The sequence below is a fragment of the Paralichthys olivaceus genome, chromosome 6 (genome assembly GCF_024713975.1).
Source record: "Paralichthys olivaceus isolate ysfri-2021 chromosome 6, ASM2471397v2, whole genome shotgun sequence".
Classification (NCBI taxonomy): Eukaryota; Metazoa; Chordata; class Actinopteri; order Pleuronectiformes; family Paralichthyidae; genus Paralichthys; species Paralichthys olivaceus.
In genome coordinates, this window is record NC_091098.1 from 17,552,566 (window position 1) to 17,577,690 (window position 25,125).

General features: G+C 42.7%; 3 protein-coding genes across 9 annotated transcripts in view; 1 reads left to right on the forward strand and 2 right to left on the reverse strand.

The window, feature by feature from the left end:
- Positions 1-11,445, reverse strand: part of LOC109642781 (cyclin-dependent kinase 17-like) — a 33,566-nt gene extending 22,121 nt beyond the window's left edge. For 4 of the 7 annotated variants that reach the window (XR_011243339.1, XM_069527673.1, XM_069527670.1 and 1 more), the window contains exons 1-3: positions 11,121-11,445; positions 6,187-6,346; positions 3,554-3,718 (exon numbers count right to left, since the gene is read on the reverse strand). Coding sequence is in view for 6 of the 7 variants with exons in the window: in XM_069527673.1 (XP_069383774.1) it covers positions 3,554-3,718; positions 6,187-6,316 (295 nt within the window). In the remaining variant the exon portion in view is untranslated. The remainder of the gene's footprint in view (positions 1-3,553; positions 3,719-6,186; positions 6,347-11,120) is intronic. The other 3 variants (XM_069527672.1, XM_069527675.1, XM_069527676.1) reach the window with 3 other exon arrangements.
- Positions 11,446-13,669: 2,224 nt separating this feature from the next.
- LOC109643556 (transmembrane prolyl 4-hydroxylase-like) lies at positions 13,670-24,343 on the forward strand. The gene is made up of 9 exons (XM_020108710.2): positions 13,670-14,476; positions 15,103-15,184; positions 19,742-19,938; positions 20,075-20,165; positions 21,312-21,474; positions 21,570-21,755; positions 22,141-22,231; positions 22,420-22,543; positions 23,215-24,343. Exons 1-9 carry the CDS (start codon positions 14,099-14,101, stop codon positions 23,427-23,429), a joined length of 1,527 nt encoding a protein of 508 aa, XP_019964269.2. The 5' UTR covers positions 13,670-14,098; the 3' UTR covers positions 23,430-24,343.
- Positions 15,166-17,150, reverse strand: LOC138410638 (secreted frizzled-related protein 5). The gene is made up of 4 exons (XM_069527677.1): positions 16,814-17,150; positions 16,189-16,364; positions 16,020-16,106; positions 15,166-15,909 (listed from the first exon to the last, which is right to left on the reverse strand). Exons 1-4 carry the CDS (start codon positions 17,062-17,064, stop codon positions 15,590-15,592), a joined length of 834 nt encoding a protein of 277 aa, XP_069383778.1. The 5' UTR covers positions 17,065-17,150; the 3' UTR covers positions 15,166-15,589.
- Positions 24,344-25,125: the final 782 nt, after the last annotated feature.

The following is a 25,125-nucleotide window of genomic DNA, read 5'->3' on the forward strand; positions in this document are numbered from 1 at the left end:
CATATTTGCTCCCCTACATTTCAGAGTACAATTAAAATATATTGTTTTTCATCTTTTTTTAAAATCATAAATTGGATAGTCTGCCTCCAGACTGGTGAGACGATAAAAGTTAGAGTGCATATAAAATCCCAGAGGAACATGCACACACAGGGAAATGCACACGAGGCTGGAGGGGAGGTAGAATTTAGACTGCAGTAATTACATCTAAACCTTTTATCTGCATCTAAGGAATCTTATTATTCAATTACTGGGACCAGAGTGCCTACTGTAAGCTACCGGCTCCTCTTGTGCTGGTCCCAAATGCCTCATCCCCTCCTCTCTTTCCTACCTACTCTGAAAATCACCGGAATCCTTGCGGAGCATCCTTTACCCTAAAGCGAGCCGCAGGAGCACACATAAAAGCTGAGAAGACGAACTACATAAAAGGAGTCTACTCCATTGTTCTTATTAAACCCAATCTAAGAGTGAGGGTGGAGGGTTAGTGTGAGCAAATGGATGGATAAGAGTGAAGGGAGAGAAAGAGGGTGAGTGGGCCAAAGGGATTAATGCAGTGTTAATGCATTACATTAAATCCCTGGCACAAACAAGGTCTCTCATGGTGCACAATACTGAGGATGAGATAAGGCTGGTCTGAAAAGCTTTCCATCCTTTATCTTTGCCCCATTCTGATTTTATCTGGAGGTTAAATATAGCATTTGGATATATGTGGTAAGAAAGAGGTGGAAGAGAGAAAAGAACGAGGAGACATCTGTGACAGTATCAGAAATAGCTGCCCGGCTGAGACGTGTTCCGAGAGGAGCCGGGCAGCCTTTCAGCAGACTCCTCTCTCTCAGCAAAACAGACAGGAGGTGCCGACTAATCCTCAACAGTGCAACCAGACATCTTCACAGAAGGGGAGAGGTGAGGCGGTAGCGAAGAGCTAAAATGAAAAGTGCAGTGTTCGTCTTTCTTTCCTGTAAGTACAGTGTGCACGGTGGTGGGAGTGAGCGTTGGCCCGGTTAGCAACAGATGAATCACAAACCTGTAAAAGCTCTCCGTGCGTTGGCTACTGGCCCAACAGCTCTAAAACTAACCCTACAGTCAGCCCTACACAGATGACAAATGTAGTTAAATGAATGCGGGTGGATAGAGCAAGTTAGAAGAGCAGGGAGAGAAAGCAGAGGAAGGGTGGGTAATCTGCAGCAGGGAAGAGAGATTGCATCATCATGTTGCTCTATTAAAGGCTGCGACGTGCTCCGACTGCTGAGTGGCACACAGTGAGTCAGCAAGACCAAACAGTGGGAAACACATAAGCACACACACGCACCTCTTAACCTTTGAAACTACACCTTATCAAAATTTTAATATTACAGCACCATCTATTCTCTGTTCTGAGTCAAGATTTGTCCTTTTAAAGGCTTTTAAGCTCATAGACAGCTGCAGACCTCCGAGAACGAAGTCACTCTCGTATTTCTACACATTTCCCTGTCAGCAGTAGACAAAAGCCAAAAGAAAGAAGAATGACTGCTTATTTATTACCTTTGCCGAGGAGTTTTCACCCATGTGTGATTGTTCGTTAGTTTGTTTGTCAGCAGGATTATGAAAAAGTACTGAATAGATTTCCAAAAACTTGGTGGAAGGATGAGAAATAGGTCAAGAAAGAACCCATTAAATCACAGCACGGATCTGAACAAAGGGAAAGAATAAGTAATCACCTTTTTCAATATTGTGAGTTGTTTGACATTTCTGAGTGTGTGACGCAGCTTGATTGAATTTAGGGGACTGTTGGGCCTTGGTCGCTCTACTGAGTGCCATTCCAGTTTAATTAGAGCATGTCCCACTGGGAACATGTCAGAAAACTGTTACTGTCTATAAATTAACATTGGCCAATATTGTCTCTATGATAATTAGATTTGCTTAACTAAACTATCATTATAATCAGTAACCGTCAGGCACTATTTTCCAAATTCTGTGCACAGTACTTTTAACATGTAGCGCGTCTTCATGCTCTAATATCTGTCATTAACTACTTCCATCATAGTCATGGCTGACTACGATTGTACTGATGCTGCCGGCGTTGAGCGTCAGAGTTGATTTATTGTACAACTGACTTATTCTTTAATCAGACATATTGGATTGTATGTAGTCAAATATCTTTTTGTGGCTTCTTTTGTTTCTTGAAAAATAATGTTTTGTCGATAAACATTTCTATACTGTTTTATACTAAAATGTATTGGTTTGTATTGGTACTAAAAGTCAGGTATCATATCAGCAATAGCACTGATATTCAAATGAAACCCACCCCATGCTGATGTCCATGTTTCTTTACAAGGATCATTTAAAGCCCCTTCAAGGCACTTTTAACATTTTCGTAGACGTTTGGCGCCTCCGAGGACAAAAGTGGTAGTGTTTCCATCCTCTCCTTTCGTAGCCAGCGTGTGCGTTTGTTTTGAAATGAGTGAAAAAAGACATGCAGCTGTTTGCTGGACGCAGAGCAATGAGATGATGTTTCCTTTGTTGCCGTATGATTGATAACTGTAATATTCGACAACATAATAATTTTGTTTTAGTGCTGTTCATGCGGTGGTCTGACCCGACCACAGACATTGAGAATAGTTTATAAAGCCAATTTTGCTGTTATAGGTCATAAAGAGGCAGCAATGTTAAAATGAGGCTGTTTCATAACCGGTTAAAAACTCCTTGTAGCACGTTTAAGTTTCATAAATCACACTCTTATCACGCTCCAGTCACAGGACTCGTTCTCTTGTCAGCCAGAGTTCAATGAATCAAGGAGTCTTGTTGTGGTCTATCAGCAGTTCATGCAGCCAAGGACTCAGGGGATACAAAGTACAAAGCTAATAGGTCTCCTAAAGGAGTCATTGTGGAACTACCACTCTCCGATACCACTCAGCCGGCCGCTCCCTCCTTTCATCTTTACTTTTCATTCCTCCCTCCCTATCGCTCAACCCCCCATAAATCCATCTCTCGCTGTTTTCCAAGCTTCATTTCATTCTCAACCCATCGAACATCTTCAGCTCCCCCTTTCCCTCCATCTTCGACTTTCCCTTCCTTCTGGATGTAAGCCGTTCCACCACAGTGGGAAATGAGATTACTGGGATCCATGGAACCACAGACAACGTGTTCCATTACATTATGCAGAGAGACAGAAGGAAAAAGTGATTGTGAGAGTGCGGGGGTGTTGTGAACATGTGCATGCATGCATTTGTGAATGTTGGATTAAGGTCATTAGTGTTTTTAGCCTTTTAGATCTGTGGTAAATGTTAGGCGAATATCCAGTTTGTGTGAGTAGATATGTTTTTGCACTCGTACATGTACTGACTGTAGCTGTACAATATTTACACATATCAATATCTGCTTTTTTAATGTAGTTGAATAAAGGAAATATACATTAGGAACACTCAAAGACAGTAAACACCAAATTACCTGAAAATTAAGAACAGTAATTCAGTAGATGTACTTTTTTATTTTCCCACACTGGTTTGTGCAGCTATGTGGTTGTTGTAAGCTTAAGGTAGGTAGCTAGGTGTGTGTGTGTGTGTGTGTGTGTGTGTACCCAGAGATCCAGTCCTGTGCAGGCTCAGGTAGGCTCTGTCTCTTTCCAGCCCCCCACCTGGTTCTCTGCGCAGGGCGGTGCGGCCCAGATGACCAGCGTACTGACGCAGGAAGGAGGGAGCACTATGGGAGGCAGGAGGGTGCATGGCACACACAACCATGGGCTCTGAGACACATGATGCAGACAGACAGCCGGGGACAAGAAGAAACACAAAAAAGAGAGTAGCAAAGAAGACAAGAAGGAGAAGAGAAAATTCCAAAGGAAAGCAGGTTGACAAAGTGAGAGGAGAGAGAGTTCAAAAACAAGGGGAAACAATCAATGAAAATTTGAAGAAAAGCAGAGGAGTGGACAGAAGTGTCAAAATAAAGAGGCAGATGACAGGAATCATAGGAGGGAACAGGAGGAAAAGAGAAAGAGGAAAAGAGACGACACAAGGTCATACACAGAGTAGACACAGAGAGGCAGCAGAACATGTAGGAACAGTACAATATGTAGTGCTGCGATAAAAGGGTGGGAATGCATACAGCTGCGGTACTCATGTTCGAGGGGGGAACAGTCGTGGCACATAGAAAAACATGTAACCATGGAACGTATATAATGCATGTGACGTGCATTGTGGAAAATGTGTTGAGTCATAGGCTGATCAAGAGAACAGAGAGTTAAAAAAAGAAAGAGGCATGCACGTGAAAAACTAGCAGACAAACTGTAGGAAACCAGGGAGATAAGGGCGAAACCAAATCACTGACGGAGGGACTGGAAAATATATCTAGCAAACTGAATCGAAGTCTGTGGGTCATATGTTGAGCTTGCGGACAAATAAAAGGATTTTCAAAGCTAAATAACCTCACAAACCCTGTCAGGACGCATACATCAACTTTCCTTCACCCCTCTCAAGCATTGCTTTCAAGCAAGGTTGGAAGCCCACATGTCACATCTCCTATCTTTCATAATAATCCCCAATTTCCTGCACATTGCACTGTAAATTCCACTGTGATCCCAGAGCATTAGAGTTTAATGTTCCCCTAAAATCCTCACACAATTCCCTCCCGGTTTATCGCCTCCAGTAACACCCATCTAAGTCCTCCAAGAAAAGGAATCTGATCTGAGGCCAGTAGCAGCCTCAACATGGTTTCTAATTAGCACTTTGAAAAATGTGAGGATTTTTTTTCTTCCCACCGCTATTTTGCACCGTCTGAGTGAGATGTCTAGAGATGGGGGGGTCGAGAGGGTGATACAGTGAGGGAAAAGGTCAACACAGGATGATAAGTACAAGATGTATAGCTGTGGTTAAAGTTTAATGTCCCTCGCCTCATCTCCTACATCACTTCCTCCATCCCACTCCCATCCCTCGCCTCTTCCTTTCTCATCGCGCTCTCTGGAAATGTACTCACTCAGCTCGAGCTGTTAAATACGAAGAGATGGAAGCAAAAATAGGAGGGAGAGAGAGAGGAGTGATGGCAGGGAATGAAATTAATCAGTTGGATATAGATGTTGCAGCCCAGGAGCTGGAATGACAGCAACACCAAACAAACATTATCGCTGCTTGTACCCAAACTCCGAGCCAATACATCTAGCCTAAAACACACACAGCTTATTTCAACACTGAAACGTGTCTGGCTCCTGATTTTGTCTTTTCTCTTTGACAAGAAACACACGGCAACCTCCCTCGCTCTATGCTCTCATCTGGTTTCTGGCTGAGAGCAAGATAAAGACGCGAACACGCACAAAGATGGATGATCATGTTTGTATGTCAGGTGAGGACTCTGCAGACCTGCAGTCCTGGAAGTTGCCCACCAGATGGCAACCAGAGTTTCTGAGAATGACACTGCTTTTTGCATGTTCTTCTCCGAGATGAAACATTTTCCTAAACTCGTGAAAACACAAATTCACAACAAACGTTTGTGTGTTCACATACATTTCCAGTGTGCTACTCCTGTCAGTGTGATGAAGTGAAGTGAACAGTGAAGTGATGGTGACAGAGCTGATGATGAGGTGAGGATGATGAAGGTTAACGTGACTCCAGTGAGTGGAAAACCTCAGGTGAAGCATTGCGTTAGTGTGTGTTGTTTTGTGTCTTCATGAGAGCTTCACATTTTCCTGAATGTTGACGCACAAACATTTTTGATACATGTGTCTCATTTCAGTGGCTGCATCCTTTGGGGGCTGCATTTGAAAACCGATTGCGTCACAGTGGCACAACTACACTGTCCCGATTTCTAAGTTTCCTTCAAATGCTGCAAACAAATGTGTTCTTCCACCCCTGAGCAACGAAGGCCTCACCAGAGGGATCCTTCCCTGCCCAACCTATCCCATAATCAATTCCACTTCAGTGACTAATGGTTTTACAAAGAGGTAATAGCGGCAGCAAGTGAGAAAAAAACATTGGAAAATGGAATGTGATAAATGTAACCAAACAGCTAATGGTACACATTTTTAAAAAAAAAACACTTTTTCATCATTTTTAATCAACAGAAAACCTTTTTCGTCCATAGTTCTGTTGCTAGAAACAACTTACCAACCCTATCTTTTAGAACCAAGTTATCCTATTTCTATGGAGTTAATGCACATGGTGCATACATATTATATACCTGTGTATACCTGCGTGGCAGCGTATACGAGTTTAAGTGTCTCACCATTGTCCCTGGCTGTGGTCGGCTCGTCCAAGGCCATCTGTTCTGCCAATTCGGACAGTGAGTCGTCGACGGGCCGAGCGCTGCGGAGAGACATGGACAGCCTCCGCTTGATAATCTTCATCCGGTCCATCTTCTTGACCACACCACCGGGGCCCACAGGCTGAGGAGGAGGAGGGACACAACAACCAAACAACATCATCATTATTATCATCGTCGTCACCGGCACCACCTGCATCCCCATCATCACAGTAATGGACATTGTTCTCATTATAACCATCAACGGATCCACGCTGCCCTGTTTAATCTTCATTGTACAGTCAAACTACCGCAGTGCAGCCTCGGCGCATTTTCTGCAGTTCTTTGGGCGCCCCGACGATTGTGTTTGCTCACACAGCGTGTTCTCATTGTTATGTATCCCAAGTGCAAACATTGCAGAATAAAAGAAACTAAATGAGAGAGCGAGACGGGCCCAGAGAGACAGAGAAAGAGAAAAACATGGAAAAAATGGTCTGGAAAAAGATGACATGTGAATGGCTGACTGTGACGCTCCGCAGAGAGTTGAGGCAACAGCAGATGAGATGTGATTGGCCAGATTTCGTTCCATCAGCTGTCCATAATGATGTATGTCAACATCTAACGCATTCGAATGCAAAAAACGACGGATCAAACAAGAATAAAGTTCTTCATTATCAGTGGCTGATTCTTCTGTAGTCCTATGACAACGACAATACGGCATGAAAAGCTGGTTTTAAATACTCTGCAGCATAGAAGTGGTTACAGAAGAGAGAGATAAAATAAATGGGGAGAAGAGTGCATATTATTTTTCCAGCAAAGTGCTCTTTATATTCAATGGCGACCCAACTATGTGTTGTTTAGTCAGCAAGCTTTCAACATTACATATGTGCCCTGCAGAAGCCATTTAAAATATGGTTTTATATACATTACGGGTGTGTTTGCATAAGTGTGTGTTGACGCCACTTTGTACGTCAAGTTCCTTCTTTACTGGCCTGGAGGTAGAGGCAGCAAGGGCAGAGTATTTCTGTCTCCTCTCCACTTCCTGCTCTTTCCATCTAACTCATAAGGGCTCTGGAGCTGACGTGCACAAGTCCGTACACAGACATACACTGACGCACAAACACACATGGCACCCCCTGCCTTTCTCTTTGTGTCCAACCTTGGAGGCTTCAACAAAAGCCATTCATCCTTTCAGGCTCTCAGTCTTTCAGGCCTATTAGAGACAGCCAGTGCTCTGAGGGAATCAAACCCCAGCGATCCTCATTCAGGACGACTGGCTTTATTTCACCAGAGGATGCGTTTCGGCGAGTATCCATTGCTATCCCTCGAAATGAAAAAACAAAAAAAGTTTGAGAAGGAAAGGACAGAGTGAAAGGACAGCATCTCATGCATTAATTTTATATCACCAGACACCTCTGGATTATCACTATGGAACGAATCTACCTCCCCCCTCATTTGCATGTTTTCACGTTTTTCACTTGAGAAGCAAAAGGTGTGGACGAGAAGATTGGATTCTCCTCGTGCATCCTCGTCCTCCGCAAATGACTCATGTTATGTGGGAACAGTCGATAATACAATGCACACTTAATAACCCAGATAAATGTTATCATTAACACACACTTAAGCTTCCACCATTGCACACACACACACACACACACACACACACACACACACACACACACTAATGACTAATTTCACAGTCGTCATCTTATCTCTGTTGCATTAGCCCACACCATAATGCAGTGAGAAACACATTACCCAGCAGGCCATCGAGGGAAACGCTTCAGGGTACCACTGTATGTTGACTAAGTAATTGAGATCCTATTTTATTTATACAAATGAAATACGGTGTAATCTTTCCTGTATGCTAGAGAAAAAGAGGCACCATATACATTTTATAGAAAGAACGTTAACTAATAATTTTCTACTTCTTCCAGATTTGTATGTCACTGCTTCACGAGTAGCTGCATGCAAATAAACTAAACTAGGCTGCTTTTAGATACAATGCCTAATGTAAAACACTTCCAGAGAGTTTCAGAAGAGTAACTGTGGCCTGGTGCTGATCACGTGGCAATGTGAAGAGGTTGGTGGAGGCACATAAGTGAGTGGGACTGGACATGTGGCTCCAGGCTGCAGGCTACACTCACCAGACACCCAGAAAACCATGAACACCTCTGATACATAGCTCCCACTCGACAGAGGGACTCCAGATGATGTAGGACGCTCTTACCCACAAGACACCACAAGCTCCCCCACTGTTTTGGTTGTGCTTAAAGAACTATACTGCACGCTTGATTAGTTCACTATAGAGGGTTAATAGGCGAGTGAAGAAATTACACCTCCTCCAACATTGCATAAAGTTATATGTGTGTCTGTGTCGCACATCTGTTTCCACATGTGTATGTCTGGGTGGTTGCATGGATGTGGTAGCATGGAGGTGAGGCTAAGGGACACACCCCCCGAGGAGGTCAGAGGATGACCACAGTCGGAATTTATTCAAGACACACACCATTTGGGTTGCTAGGTTACAGAACAAGGCTGGAACCGCAGCTTCTGTCTCTGATGGCAAAATATATATATATATATTTTATAAAGGAAACAGAGCCGAGAACAGCCGAAAAGCTGAGAATGATCATTTCTCTGTCTCCCCTCTCTATCCCCAATCCCACCCCCCATCCCCCATGCAAACACAAACACAAACACACACACACACACACACACACACACACACACACATTCTTTAAATTGTAAAAACTTCCAGCCCTCCAGTGTTAGGATGCCACACAGCACTGCAGCATGCGATCCTTGCCAGCTCAGCTCTGGGATTCCTCTGCCTCTTCTTAGCCTGTCGGGGGTTTGAGAAAGAATCGACTGAAGGACCTGAGTCTGCAGTATTTTAGAAGAGCAGAAGTTTTTGACGGCTTGTGTGAACGAGGGATTATTTTAGTTTTAACCAGATATTGTTTTGCCCCTTTGCTTTTCATCACAAATAAAGAATGTAATTCAGTGGCACCTGAATCACACGCATGCATGCACACACATACAATGTGGCAGAGCGGAGCAGGCACTCAATGGCACTCAGTACGCTGCTTGGCACAGTGGCCTGAGGATGAATGAGTAATGCACAAATCTGCCCAACTACAGAATCCTACACATGTCCACAGAGATAGACCAACAGATAACCCCAAAAGAAGCATCTTGTCTGTTACTTAAACTGAATCTCTAGAGTAAAATATGGATTTATTCATATTAATTGAACAAGTTACCAAAAGAAGCATGAAAACAAAATCACAAAAAGACCTGAAATGCATCTAAAAATGTGTGGGTAGAGTGACTAAGGCTGTATATGATTTTAGGGAGAACTGATTGATGAAGTGCGGAAATATTCTTTAACTTTAACTATTCTAAAACTTCAGTTGGGGCTGAATCATGTTGTCAATATGAAGATACAGGACAAGGATGCAATATATGTATGCTAATTGCTTTGTAGAATCTAATTATATGAATAAAAAAATAATTATATAGTAGCCTAATCATTGTCACTCTAATATAATTCCACCTCAAGTTGGTAAAAACAATGTCGAGGAACTGGCCAGACAACTTCTTGGAAGCATCATTTAAAAAACCTGACAGAGATTTTATCATCAATCGGGCCAGTTCCTGGTTAATACACTTCATTATTTGACAACAGAGGAGTGGACAACCAAGTGACATTCAAATATAGGAGGACATACATGCAGGGAACACTGCACAGTAACTGTCAGGACGTCACACTTTGCCAAAAAGTGACACTGTATAATCCCACTTGGCAAAAAATGACAAGCAGATGAGCAACAGAAGTCGTGAAATGATTTTTAAAAGGTTGTAAAATAGATCCCAGAGCTTATCAACACTGTAGTCCTGATGTCATCGTTGTAATAAGGGATGAATTATTATGAAACAGACACAGTAAAAACACAAGGTTGGGGTTAATACTGAGATGTTGCTATTGGAGAACAACACAAGGGCAAAGGCACTGAAGGATGCGCATGATTTTCAATCTGGACATCCCACACTGAGATGGACATAAATGATTCAGTGCTAAATGATACCCTAAACACGCTGCTCAGAAACACACGTGATTTGTTTTGCTATGTGTATAAAAGCTTAGCCTGCACTGTGTTAATATGCAGATGGAAATCGATGAAACGTCCACGAGGTTGTGCACAACACTGCAGGACCGCAGCTCCGGACCGGACTGACTGAGTCCCGTGTTTAACTCTGCCGCAGGCCGGCTGCACATACGTGTGCACCAAATCTCACAGGACTCGTAAACCCGCGGTGATGATTCGTGTCTGGCCTCATCGCCACAGAGATTCCTCCACCTCCACCTCCACCACCTACCAAAACAGGCCTTTTGCTTTTTTCGGTCGGATCTTCTACTCCCCGTGTTTTCCTGACGCACGTATCCGGGAGGGGGAGAGTCAGGCAGGGCAGAGAAAAAGTTGCCGAGCCTCCCGGCGGCCCGCCTCTGGAGCTCGATGGGAACCAGGAGTGGGATCAACTAGTTTTAAAATGTGTGTTCGCGTGTGTTGGAGAACCACGAACAATGATAGATTTCAAGTACAGTACCCTGGGGAATTAGGAGCGAGTCGGTGATCTCGTTCCTGGTGTTTCTCACTTTGCATTTGGTGCGATTTGGGATTTTCTGCAGCGAGATTCTGAAAAGCAACTAAGTATTCGTCAGGCTCACAGACGCACATTTTACGCAGCGTAATCCACTCCAAAAAAAAAAAGACACGTTTGTTTTCAACGAGTGGCGACATAACTCCACCTGCAGTGTCGGGTCAGGTGGTGGGACCACTGTTTGTCTCCATTGTTGTCCCGGCACTGACATTAATGTGGACACACAAACACACACACACACCGCTGCCACTGACCTGCTTGTGTCGGTGCTGCAGGAGACTATTGTTCCACTCGTGTGTGGTAATCCAGGCAGCAGGGGGATGGATCCACTGCGACAAGTTCCTTCAACTACTTTGCAGTGAAAAAAAACAAAACACGGCAGATCGTGTGTTAACTCGCGGGACGACTCTCAGCCCAGCGTCTGACGGTGTGTCGCAGTGAGCCCTCGCCTGCGTGGCTGCATCGCTGGCCGGTCACAGTGCAGCATCTGTCCGTACTTTCCCTCACTCTCGTCCCGTCCGGCCACGATCAGCCATGTCTCTGCTGCTGCTGCTGGAGGTGGTGGAGGTAGAGGAGGCTCCCTAGTGGAGGCAGTGGCGTGATCCCGGAAAACACCGCAAGGGGTGTGTGTGTGTGTGTGTGTGTGTGTGTGTGTGTGTGTGTGTGTGTGTGTGAGTGTGTGTGTGACATTTTTTTTTAGGGGGGGGTGGGGGGGCAATGTCCGGTCACCGTTGCTGATTGGTCCTGGTTAAGGTTTAGGGATAAGATGTGAATTGTGGGTAAGTGAAGTTAGGGTCCTGGTTTGGTTGAAGGCCTTGGTTTTGTTTACTCTGTCCACAATGAATGGAAGACAAAGCAAAGTCCTGATAATGATAGCTGTGCAAACCTGTGTGTGTGTGTGTGTGTGTGTGTGTGTGTGTGTGTGTGTGTGTGTGTGTGTGTGTGTGTGTGTGTGTACTCGTGTACTCGTTTTTGTTGCCTTTGTGTTACATTTCCCACTATAGACACTATAAACCATCAGGTCCAGTTGACCTCATGGGGACCAATGGCTCTTCTTTAATGAGGCAAAATGTCATTGTCAATTGGTTAGGGATAGGGTTGGTCTGTCTACAATGAATGGAAGTCAAGTGTGTGCGTGTGTGTGTGAGAGAGAAAGTGTGTGTTTGTGTGTGTCTATTTATTGTGGGGGGGTCAAATAGATTCATTTTGGGGGGGTCACCGGGGAAATTAGCCCTCATTATTCAAGCTCCTTTTCTCATCTAAATATGCACCTCAGAGAAAATTCCTGGTGAATAATGCATGGATTCAGAAAATTATGGAAATCAGACAGTAACATCAGTACCAGCCACTGCTTATTTGGCATCAACATGAGTGAAAATATTGTGTGAATAAAACTTCCAGAGGTTTAAATGAGTCAGGAGGAGAGAAGAGATTAAAACACAGGATGATTTTCTTTTGATGGCCTGTAAAATGGCCACCTGGGTGACTGCTGTGAGGAGATGATGCAAAGATTTCTACATAACGTGATTTGAGTGTTTTTTGTGCTTCATAAAATAATAGTGAATTAAACTAAATTAGTATTTTTCCTTCCAGGGGGATCACCTGAATCACCAACAATTACGTCAACAGTAACACGGATGACGCAGCAAACACAGTTGATGAGGAGGAGTTCTGGTCTTCAGCACCACCGTGTGGTTATGTAAACAACAGCAGCATGTTTTCATTCATTAAGCCAAAGTCATCCACTGGAGAAAATCCCACAGAGCAAGTCAGCTTTTCCCTGAATTTGCAGCCAGAGATGGAGAGAACTATAAAGATGTATGTATTTATGTTAATATAATTATGAGCTTGAATGGCATAATGTCATTCAAGCTATTCCTGAAATACTTAACTCACAGTTTGGGTCACAGCTGACAATGAAGGAGAAGAACATTTAGGAGGCAGACGAGGTCAGATTGACATGATCAGTGTTGCATGTTGGGAAGTGTAGGCACTGGTATTTTTGGAGATTGACCCATTCTGCATATTAAAAGTCATGACTGTTAAAACTTCCTGTCCTTTTACTTTTTATTAAGTATAAGCTAAAATCGATACAGTCCTGCAACAGCCCTCAGACTAATCCCACTTTTGTGAAGGTTATGATGATCCGTTTTTATTGAAAATGTTTCAGCGATGTGTCGATCATTTTCAGAGGATTTCTTTTGGTACTTTTTGTTCCATTACAGTGAGGCCTCAACTACATTCTTAAAATGACCATAGGATGAGGAGGTTCGATCAACATCTCTCTAAAACAATTTCAAGCACAACATAAAACCAAGAAAGCTCGATTTGTTTCAGTACTGTTGTAATGAACAGACTACTTAATAAACTTCCAACTGATTGCACAGTCTATGCAACTTAAAATAAGCTCCTCTATTTACAATAAAAAACAGGTTTAATCCTGTTACAGTTTCTTTCCATTTGAAGATGAAACTATTACATGATCTATAGATTAAAGTTGATTGGAAGAAGTTTTATAATGTTCATCTTTTGATAATTTTCATAAATGATTATCGCCTTACATCATGTTCACCTGAATATTCCTGGGTATTAAACTTTGGTGTTTTTAACTGTTTCCTGACTTTTTAAACATTTAAGCAAAACAATGAGACTTGATTTTACATGTAGTAAAGCTTCTTTACATGGTGTAATTCGTAGTTTTATAGAAATAGAGAAAACAAGAGAACATCTTCCCATCATCATCCCTTCTTGTGTGACTGATAAACACCTACTTCCTCAACCAGGTGGTTTTTTTCCCTGTGGCGTCGACCGCTAGAGGCCGCTAACGGTTTCCTGAAGCGGGAGCAGCCCCCTCTGCAGTCGTTAGCTTCCTCCTCTTGTTGTTAGCATGGCGGGTTGTTAGCTATGGTTGTTAGGCAGGTTGTCAGGGGCAGCGCTCCAGCCCGGTGAGCTAACAGGAGATTCAGGGACTTTAGTCAATGATGACACATTCATTCATTAGAGAAAACCACCGGCGCCGTACCTGTTTCCTCCCCCGGGCCCGGGTTGTTTCTGCGGGTAAAAGCAGCTTCCTCAGCGTCTGCGTTTATCGAAACAGTCAGAGGCTTGAGGCGGGGCAGCACCAGTAGCTAGCTCGGTTTGTTAACGTTATCGCAGGTAGGCGTAAAGTGACGTTACCCAGTAAATACACACCCCCAGTTCTCCATTGCGATTAATTTGCAACCGTTTGAAAATGGAAGACATTGAAGAAGATCTGTTGGAGGAAGAAGAGGAGGAGGAGTCCGAAGGAAGCGAGAATCCATCGTTGCTCCCTTTCAAACCCCCCTCACGCTCCACTCGACTGCACATCGAGAGAAGCAGTGTCTGCTCTCGGGCTTATTTCGTCGTGGTCATGGTCTTCTTCCATGTGTACATCCTCAATGTCATCGCCCTGCTGCTCTACGTGCACTACAACAACGGACCCGGGGATCTCGTGAGCGGTGCCGGGACCCCCTCGGGGTCAGTCGGCGGGGGTGGCAGCTCTCTGCCCCATCCTGCCCCGGCTCCCACAGAGCTGCATGTGCGGGACCACAGTCAAAGTTTCATTCTGCCTCGCATCGAGGGAATACGGGTAAGACAAGTGGCAGCGATTCAGTACAATGCTGATTGCCACTTACACATCACTGATGGAAAGAGTCCTACAGTGCAGTGTGTCACCCTGGTAAAAGCATGGTTACTGATATTAAACATGCTAGTGAACATCAAGTAAGCGTTTGTGTCAGAATAGGGATGGACAATACATGTTTTATTACAATCCACAATATATCTCTATAATGCTTCTGCGTTGTGCAACACAATGAGGAGGAATAAAAAGAGATACTCACCAACTTATCCCATATTTTAAAATTACTACCTCAGATTTGTAAGTATCTGTCATTCTCTGCCCACGAAGAAGAGTTTAAAACCAGTCATTAAACTTAAAGACAATCATAATTAGTCATTTATTTGAATAGTTATCGATATGAAAGTCTTTATCTTTATATAAATCTTGGCCATACCGCTGAGTATCGATAACTACAATAAATAGTACAGCAAATCAAACAATTCCCAGTTTAAGGATTTATTGCTTACTTCCACCCCCAGTACATGCTATAAATCCATTGCCACTGCAACAATAATGTCCATGAATGATAAACATTCGTTGATCTGAATCCCTTTGTAGTCATTGTGTTGATAATGTCTCCTGTACGTCTGCAGGTTGGACATGTCCAGCAGGTGTCCCTTGTTCCAGACAGATCACATGAGATGACGACACTAAGCTTAAAACCTCTGTTATTTGGTAAGTACAGTGCGGCCTTTGGATGAGATGAATAAATGATTTATCAGGCTTCAGAGAACAAAGTTTAATTGCTCTCAAAGTCATACAAATATAGACCAGCAATATTTACTTTAACTTCAGAGATACTGTACAATTAGTTTTACCTTTACACCTCCTATATCTCTGACCTCCACTGCCTGAGGGGCAGCGTTGGTACTTCACGAGCTCCTCTGTGACCAGCATGTTGCATATTACTTCTTCCATACCCACAGAAGTCTGAACATTATTTGATTATTTGTTCTAGCAAGCAGTATTTACAGTCATTTGTTCATGTTTGAATCTCATATCCCTATGCTCCCTTTAACCATAGCTGTTTATTCACAATTCAGTTCTTTCAGTAAATTTTTTTAAACGAACATGATTATCTTAGCTCCTGCATCTGTGCTGTTTCCATCTGCGCGCAGCTCCCATCAGTTTCTTGTCCCGTCTTTGCCAGGCATAAGCCTTATTTACCACCAGCCGCCCCCCCTGCACCGTGCCTGTCACTAGGAAGTTGCCACCTTGGGGGTGATGCCGTGTCATGTTCCTTACACAGGTGGCGTCCCTCTCCAGCCACAGCTCAATGTGGGAGTGTATCTGCCCACCTAACAGGGGTCCATGCTTCAGAACATCCAGTTTGGCAGCCAGCGAGAACTGTGAAAGGCTTGCCGGACTGTACTTCAGCCGCGTTAGACGCAGTTTCACAACTGGGAAGTAAACAGATAAAGACAAAACTCTTGTCTATTATTTGTTGTACTGAATTATTAAACATATAAAACATATCCAAGTAAAGAGGTGGAAGAATACAGATACTCACCAAAATCACTCCTACAAAAAGTCTCCAGAGTATCTCTTGAAGAGGAGGCCTCCTCCAGTTCACAGTCACGACAGCTCGCCAGAGGCACTGAAATATTTAAACCACTAATTAAATCGGTTGATAAATGAAGTCAGCTCAGCCATTTGTCTGCGTATAGTCAATGTCTGACCTCTCCGCCCCCCTGTGTGGACAGTGGTGTTGGTAATGGAGGAGATACACATGAGATGGTCTGCAGGATACTGGTCACAACGTAGAATTTCTGGCCAAGGGTAGCCATAGCAACTCATGATTGGTGCACAGCTGTCCCGTACAGACTCACACAAACTCCTGCAGGGTGATATAAACCTGACAAAATAGAAATGGAGAGGGAACATGGGCATTGCTGAATGGATGAAAGGGTATAAATCAAACAACACTTAATTAGATTCCATTTGGTTGAGAGAAGTGCTACTGTGGCTAAAAGGAGATTATAGTGCTTTAACGACTTGGTTTGTGTGTGAAACTGAAGCCTCTCCCCAGAGACTGACAACAATTTGCATAGATTTCCAAAGAGTGTTGATCCTAGATAATGCTGCTGCTATGTAACTTTGTAATTAATCTAATATCCTAATTTTTCCCATTAATAAAGCTGGCAATTCTCTGCCAACTGCAATGGTAACTCTACTCTGGAACCCCAACTACTACACTTCTACAATATCAAAAATTAATTTAAACAGACAAAAAGTCAGTGTGACTTGAAGAGGCTGACAATATATGGTTACATGAAATAAAAAAACTATTATAATTACACTTACCTGTCAAGGCAGATTGGTGCAAATAGAGAGCAGAGAAAGATGCGGGCATCAGGGTGGCACTCTCTGGCTAGTAGTGGCAACCAACTGGCACTCTGTTGTACAGCCTCAGCTTGAGAGTCGTGGCCCAGCAGGTTGGGCATCCTCATAGTGTCATAACCAATGTTTTGGCATAAGGCCATGCCGGCCGGGATGGGCACGCATCTAGAGGAACTGTGGGGCTCCCATAGTCCACCCTCTCCTATAGAAAGCATGGATCTGAGTCCAGCATTAGCACCAGAGTCCTCCCATATCTCACCCTCTCTTCCTGCTGCAGCTTCAGGTCTGGAAACACGAGTATTTCCAAATCCAGTTTCAGTGTTGCCCTCTATGCTTGCTTTGTCTTTTACCACAGATCTAACCCTACCTTCAGTTCTCGCTCTGTCTCGTCCCTCAAGTCCTGCCCTTGCACTACTAGCACCAAACACAAATGTGCTGCTAGGCCCTGCAAGCAAAATGAAAAGTAGTGTTGAGGCTGAAAGGAAGCACTTTCTGGAGCTAAAATGAGGACAGAGCACTGAAGTCATCCTGATAGCGCGGTTAGAAAGTAGGACAAATCCTGCAATGTATCACTTAGAAAAAAACAGACCCCTGTGTACCAGTGAGGAGAGGATGTCAGAATAGGTGTATTTATAGTGGGCAGTGATTACATTTGCATAGGAATGGTTAAGGGGAGGTGTAGAGAACAGCCGGGAGAAGGGGCGGGGCACACATTAAATGGTTGTTAGAGATGTGGGTCCACTCGTATTTATGAGTGGATTTAAGTGTGTTTGATAGAGTTCAAGGTTGCTAATGTGGATGATTTGGCATTTGGACACTTTTGGATTGCAGCCATTTCCAATCCCCCGTTGTTTGAACCGAGGAAGCGACTTGCACTCGTGTAGTGAAACTCCTACACCCCCTTTACAACCCACACTCAACTGCTCTGTCCCTCCCTGACAACTTATTTTCTCACCCACCTCCGCTGCTGAGAGAGATTTACCTCTTTTGAGAGATTGAGGGTGCCCCTAATCGTGAGGACACTGTTAATCTACCCCCAAGTCACAGAGAAAATATGACCATGTTAGAGAAATTAATCAACAGAAAAAAACTCTCAAAGTGACAGGAAATGTTAGACCTGCCTGCAAACACAGATTTAGTGTGTGTGTGTGTGTGTGTGTCTGTGTTGTTTGTGTATGCGCGTGCGTGTGCTTTTCAAATAAAATTGGTGTTGTCTTGCTGTGAAGCCATGGCCTGATTCCTGTTCAGACAAGCAGGTCACTTCCTTTCCGGGGGAGAAAGAGAGACGGTGGTGGGAGGGGAGGGAGAGAGAGAGGCTCAGTCCCCCTTCATTCATATCAGTTATCCAGATTAATGAGGGCCGACTGGACAATAGGGATTAACCAAATGGGTACGGTATAAAAGACACGGGCGATAAACAAGGCCTCTACTGTACAGCCTGGAAGCCTTTTATTAAGAGGGTTAATGAATAAGAGATGTAGAAAGGTCGATGGAAGGGAGCCATGAAACTCTACTGCCTGTCTGATAGAATTCATAAAGTAAAATATGACTTTAACTATGTTCTAGGAAACCCATGCAGACCTAAAAGAAATAATCCAGGAACAGGAATCTCATCCTCACAAAACCAAAATAGAGAAATGGAACAGTTTATTTCGGTACAGTATCGTCTGATAATAAATAGGTGTAAATTAAATAGAATACACCAAGTTCTGACTCTGTTACTTCTTTAAAGTAATTGATATTGGCAATTACTGTGTCCCAGAAGCCTGTGATGTTCCTATCTTCCTTTGTCATCCCTCATTATGCCTCCTAGTGGGATGTGGGATAGGCCATACCACAAATGACTCACTGGGGAGCGACAGAAGGGAATAGCTTCAGCTTGTTATAGCCTATATGAACTGTATGGCATTAGTAAGTTTCCTTTGCTTAAAATATGTGGGAATGAGAGGTATTCATATTAAGCCACAGGTCATGTGCTTCAGCTTACTTTTACCACACTGATATAAAGTCCTTATATGAAACTTGTCCCGCCCTTTAGGATCTCCTCATCCAGATCATATGATTATTAGCATACACTGATCAAAGTATCTCCAAATTGCCCCATCACCCTGAAAGGTTTTGTAGTTGGACAGATCAAACAGCACTGTTAACCCACATATTTTAATCCACTTAAAGGGCAATCACTCATTCATTCACCATTTCAGGTATAATGTGAATGTATTACACTTGTCTGTATCCAGAGGTTGTAGTAAAACTGAAATGCTCCTTTCAGACGTGCACTGAACTCCGAAGAATTCTAGTTTCTGCTGCCCCCTACTAAAAACTCTGGAGAATGTCCGAGTGAGCCCATTTGAGAATATGTCAGAAAAATGTTGTGAGAATTCACAGCAAGCAAGTTGATGTGTTGATAACACATGAGAGACGCCAAACAGACAAAAATGTGCGATACACGTAGAAGAAACGTCAACTCGGAAAGACAATGAGATTCAGGAGCTTTTGGTAAGAGCCAACGCAAGTTGATGTGTGAAGAAAAACGTGACAAGTTCTCCATATTGTGTCTCAGTGCATCTTGGGTCCATCTGAAACCAGTCTCCTGAAAAGAATCTTAACATGTGAATGTGTGGGTCATTATCCAGTTAATATGTGAACAGACTAAGAATCTCAGTGTGTTTTTGATTAAGCCTTGTTTCTATAAGCCATCTTGTCTGGGTACGGTTGGTGGTTATTCTGATAGTATGGACCTTTCATTTTAACGACTGTATTCGGGAAAAGTCATGTGGTGTGGGAGTTGAACAGTGCTTCAAAAAATTAGCAATTAAGATAAGTTGACTTTTTTCAGTCTCTTCTTAGCAAACCTCCACAGCCTATTTGTCCTTTTCCTGTTCTCACCAGAGATCCCTGGCTTCCTGTCAGAGGAGGAATGCCGTGTGGTGGTGCAACTGGCTCAGCTCAAGGGTCTGATGGAGAGCCAGACACTGTTACCAGGCCAGGGACAAGAGGAGTCCAACCAACCACTACTTTTTCTCAGCACAGAGGAGGTCTTCAGTCTGTTGGACCTAAACCAGGACAGTCTGCTGCAGAAGCAGGAGGTGAGAAGGGTACAGTCAAACAAGCTGAGAGGAAATAGATTTCCAGAAAAGATCCACAGTGATAATTAGATGAACTGTCACAACAATGTCATGTATTTTTGTTAATTTGAGACAAACATTGTGGTCTCTTCTCCAGATTGTGAGTCACTCACGTTCTCGAGATGGAACATGGTTGAGCCCAGACAACTTACGGCAGATACTCACTGGTCTGGAGGCTCGTCCAGCAGGTTTGTGCTCATGTTGTTTGTGTGTTAGTACATTTTAGGCTTTTCTGCAGTACAGCCTCGAAAAATTACTTGAAGAATTTGGTTTGTAAGCAAGATCACTCAAAAACAGCTGAACAGGTTTCCACGAAATATGGTGGTAATGGTACATTTTCACTTTCTTTAACATTGATAGGGTGTTTTTCAACATTTCCCCAGGGAGTAATTAATGTATCTTGATGAATCAGGCACATTTAGAGAACTGATATCTATGAGTGTGTGTAATTTGCGGAGATCTGTTCTCTATTTAGTGCCATTCTAGTTAACCCTGATTTCAAATGTAACATTCTCAATTTAAAGAATGTTTTCTAAATTCAGAATGACACACATGTGGACACACAGTTTTCTTCTAAATGACTGTATTGATACTACTATTGATTTTAAACAGTTAGCTGAAGTTTGTTCTGGTCCAATTTCTGTGATTTCAAACTCTTTCATTTTCATTTTTCCTTCAAATATTAAAGTCAGTGGTTCAAGATGAAGATAATTTCAGATTCAAGTATATAAAGTTACTGGACTAATCTCCTTCTGTTATACTGTATGAGTGTTGTTGCAGTGGTGTACCCTCGAGTATAGTAAGCTGCTGATTGGTAGCTGTGATTGCGTGCAAGTCTTTGTGAGTGGCAAGGCCGGAAGAGGGTGACACAGTTTTGTACACATCGCAGTCCGGATGTGCCTCATCCTAACTCATTAAAGGCTGATTATTCTCCAGCCCCTTTTCTTAATTTCCCCCCGGATCCCCTGTATCCCCCAGCTCCCACCTCCCTGCTCTTTCGTTAACCTATCCCCTCTCCGTTCACCTCTCCTCTGGCACCCCAGAGCTATTGTTGCGGCTGGGGCGCGGTCCCCCGGGGAAGTGACGGGGGCCAAACATTCACTCAGCTGAGAGTAACAGCACAGGGTCGGACAAAGAGGGAAGGAAGGGAGGAAAAGAGAGAAACAAGCTGTCACAACTTACTCGTCACTACATTGTCGAAGAATTCAAAATTTAATTGGAATCGTGTGAGACTAGTTTAATAATTTCACAGGGCACAATTAATATCCGTATTTATGAGTTAGTATTTTCTTTAGTCCAATTAGGGATTTTGTGTTTGCGACTGTGTCTGGCAGGGTTGCTGACCTTGGAGGAGTTTAGGCGTGTTTATGATATGTCACAACGTCCAGGACAACAGCGAAGCGGAAAGCTCCGGAGTCAGTTCACACAGAGAAACAAACATACGTGGCTTTACCAAGGTCTGGGATCCCACCATGTGCTGCAAACACTCAGGAACAGGTAAATATAAACACACACACACAGTCATGCTGTTAGAAGCCCATTCACTCATATTTGATAACATACTATTTTACCCCCATGTCTCTTTTGTTCAGATTAATCAGTCTGACACGTCTACCCTCTGCGTTGGTTGAACTGACTGAGCCACTGCAGGTGATTCGCTATGAGCACGGAGACTTCAGTAATGCCCACCATGACAGCAGCCGTTCTCATTCAGAGACAACATGTGCACACACGCGACTGGCAGGAAACACATCTGCTCTCACAGAGGTCTCCTGCAGGTACGACATGTGCTGTTTTTTACTCAACATCTTGAGTCGTTTTCACAGTTTAATCATCCACAGATCATTTGGCTTGTCTCCAAATTATCTTAGCTTTTAATTTCCATCTTATTTGCCAATCATACATCCATTTATAATAAATAACACAATATTCCTTTGTATGTATTAGTGGATTTTTGTGTAAAAGTTGGTTTTACATCACTAATGAGATATAATCAGTATTGGGCATAATTTGTTTCCCACCTGTTTCTGAAATGAATCCTTCACTGCCAAACGATAGTCTTTACTTTTAAACAGTTATTTTATGCTGATGCATAGAACAGCACAACTTCTCTTTTTCACTGTTATTATAATTAGTCACTTTCTACCTCTTTTTTTTTTCTAGGTATCTTACTCTGTCGTTCTACCTCAGCTCTGCAGAGGAAGGTGGTGAGACCACTTTTCCTGTGGCAGACAATCGTACCTACGACGAGCAGGTGAGTGTAAAGTCATAAACAGTCACAAACCCGCTTTTCTTTTTTCTGCGGTGTAATGATGACAACTGTGCATGACCTGAATGCTGCTGATAAGACAAAGACATGACAAGGAATCTGACACCTAAGTGAGCAAAGTGGGCCAAAACAATTGATTGGACATGAGGCGGTTACAGTTTTGTGTGTCCTAGGCACTGGTCCAGGATGGAGTTGATTTGACAGACACCCAGGAGACATGTGGCAGAGGGAACCTGAGAATAAAACCAACTGCTGGGACAGCGCTCCTCTGGTACAACCATCTCTCTGATGGTAGAGGTGAGAGCAAAAAGTTGTGTCATAACATACCTGGTGAATGCTCTTTTCAGTTGATTAGGGGTCCTTTAACGTATGAAGCAATGTAAGTCAAATCCCATGTCAGACTTAAGGTCTGAATCCAGAGAAACAGAAGCTTGTACAATTAAACTTTTTTACAATATTTTTTATATTAAGTTCTGAGTGGATTCTAACTTTGGAGAAGTGAAAACTTACCACATTGATGTTCTACTCTCATCATCTTGATCTCAAAATATGTCATCCACATAAACTATGTAAGCGGAGTGAGAAAATTAGTCGTAGGAAGGATCGGTCTCAAAAATTGGGGAGAAAAGGAAGTTTGCAGGCAGAAGATGAGGTGAGAGTTTATGGGGGAATACATCTTTGAAAGGATGGATTTAAAGTACTCAGCTTTCTGCCCTTTTCTCTTCTTTTCTGTCTTCTGTTCTCTCCATTTTCATGTTTATCTCCTTTTCAAATTGTGGTGACTTTCATCATCATAGCACCAGTATATCACTTGATAGTACAATTGCAACATTGTGGATTTATCTGAAAAAGGTCAGACATTATCTCCGGACGTTTTTTGGGTCTTGTTAAAATATATCTGAATTTGTTCACCTCCTTCTCATTCCTCCTTCCTAAATGGTGTTCTGCTTCTCCCATGCCTTCCCCAGGTTGGATGGGCGACTTAGATGAGTATTCCCTGCACGGCGACTGCCCGGTCAGACGTGGGGTGAAGTGGGTGGCTAACAGTTGGGTAAATGTGGACCCAGATCATCAGATGCAGGTCCGTTACCAGAGACTAGTTGCTCAGAGACATAAAGCTAAGTCGACCCTGGAGGAGCATTACCAGCCTCTCTCACACAGTGACCTCCACCAGGATCTATAGCCGGCCCTTTTTAATTATAACACAAGGCATCATCAAAACTGAGTCATTGGTGCAGCTACGAAGCCAGTGAGTTTTCTACAATATCAGAGGCAGTTGTAGTTGAAATGGAAAAGGCACCACATAGCATCCTGGACATTTTCTTTCAATCTGTCTTGAATTTTGATACAGATTTATGTCTGTCAGATGCATTGGTTTCCTCATATTTTATTTATAGTACATTATTAGCACATATACATGAATATGAATGCTCTTCGCTATTAATTGAGCCTTAAATAAAATATCACTCACTCAAGTTAGTTTAACAGATATCTGTTGTTACAGATTGGAGAGTTGGGTAAGATGCAGTCAGTCATTATGTAAAAGATGAACCTTCTTTTCAGGTTCTTCCATTTTTACAAGGCATCTGACCCCGTCGCAAGTTAGCATTATTTATTATTAGATAGTTACAGGCTGTCGTCACAAGCCATATCAGTATAGTCATCTATGAATGTTTTCCTTGGTGAGATCATGTTTGATTGTTCTGTTCTTCAGCTTTTTATCGTGAATTGTTATTTAATGACTTTGCCAACCAAGTGCAAATTCAGGACTGTTCCAAACTAGACAGAAAGATCAGTTATCACACTGGCTGTGGGATGCCAGTCCTTCAGGTATAATTTAAACTAAGTTCTTTAATATTTAAAATCTTGTGGTTATAATATTATAATATTGTGCTTATCCTCACAACTCAAACATATTTATGTTTATTTATATTTATAATTGTATTTTTATGAGTATTTATTTGAGTGTTATTTATTACCACCTCTTGCGGATTGTAAATTGAAGGCAGGAATATTTATTACAGCTTGAGGTTGCACTGACTTTGTCACTGTACTTGTTCTATGTTATGAAAGATATAAAGCAGTGTTTTAATAGTGGTGTTTGTGGGGTCATTTGTGCAAATCTGATGTAGACACTAGATGTCGCCCAATATCAAATACAGAAGCTCAAGGTTTAAGGGCTGTTTAACATGAAATAGTTCAGAAAGTGGTCTAAACTGTGGTATCATTTACTGGGGCTCTGTCTGAATCGTGTCAGGACCAGTTCCCTCATTGATAAGACACCGACATGTCAGTGTTTATGTGCAACATGACCCACAACCCTCCAGCTTGAATGGGCTCAACTGACCTAGAATTTCACCTGACATCTCCTTCATCTGGTAGACTGGTTTAAGAGTGGGATTGTGTATCAGATTCTTGTTTTAAGAAGTAGATTGTTCTAATTTATATTAAGTTCATTCATAATAAAAGGTGAAGGTTATCAAATTGTTCTATTGTATTTGTGTCAGGTAAATAAGATTCTAAAATCCTCAAGCAAGGTGCTGTTATTGCATCACAAGACATGTGTAAGGCTCCTACTAATTCATTTATATTTATAATTGGCCGGACAATGACTTTAATAATCCATTGTTTAGTTAATGAAATGTCATAGAATAATGACATATGCCTAAAGCCTAAATTAGCTTATTCTAATGTCTTGTTTTTTTCTGACCAACGTTCAAAAATATAAGAATGTTAAGAAAATATTGACAAACTAGAATGGCACTCCTTGGGGCACAAACCTCCACCAATAGCCCGCTAATGAAACCACATTTAAATTCACCAGATCTGGAATTTTCATAAATCCACAAAATTTACTGGGTTCTTTAATCTGTGTCCCA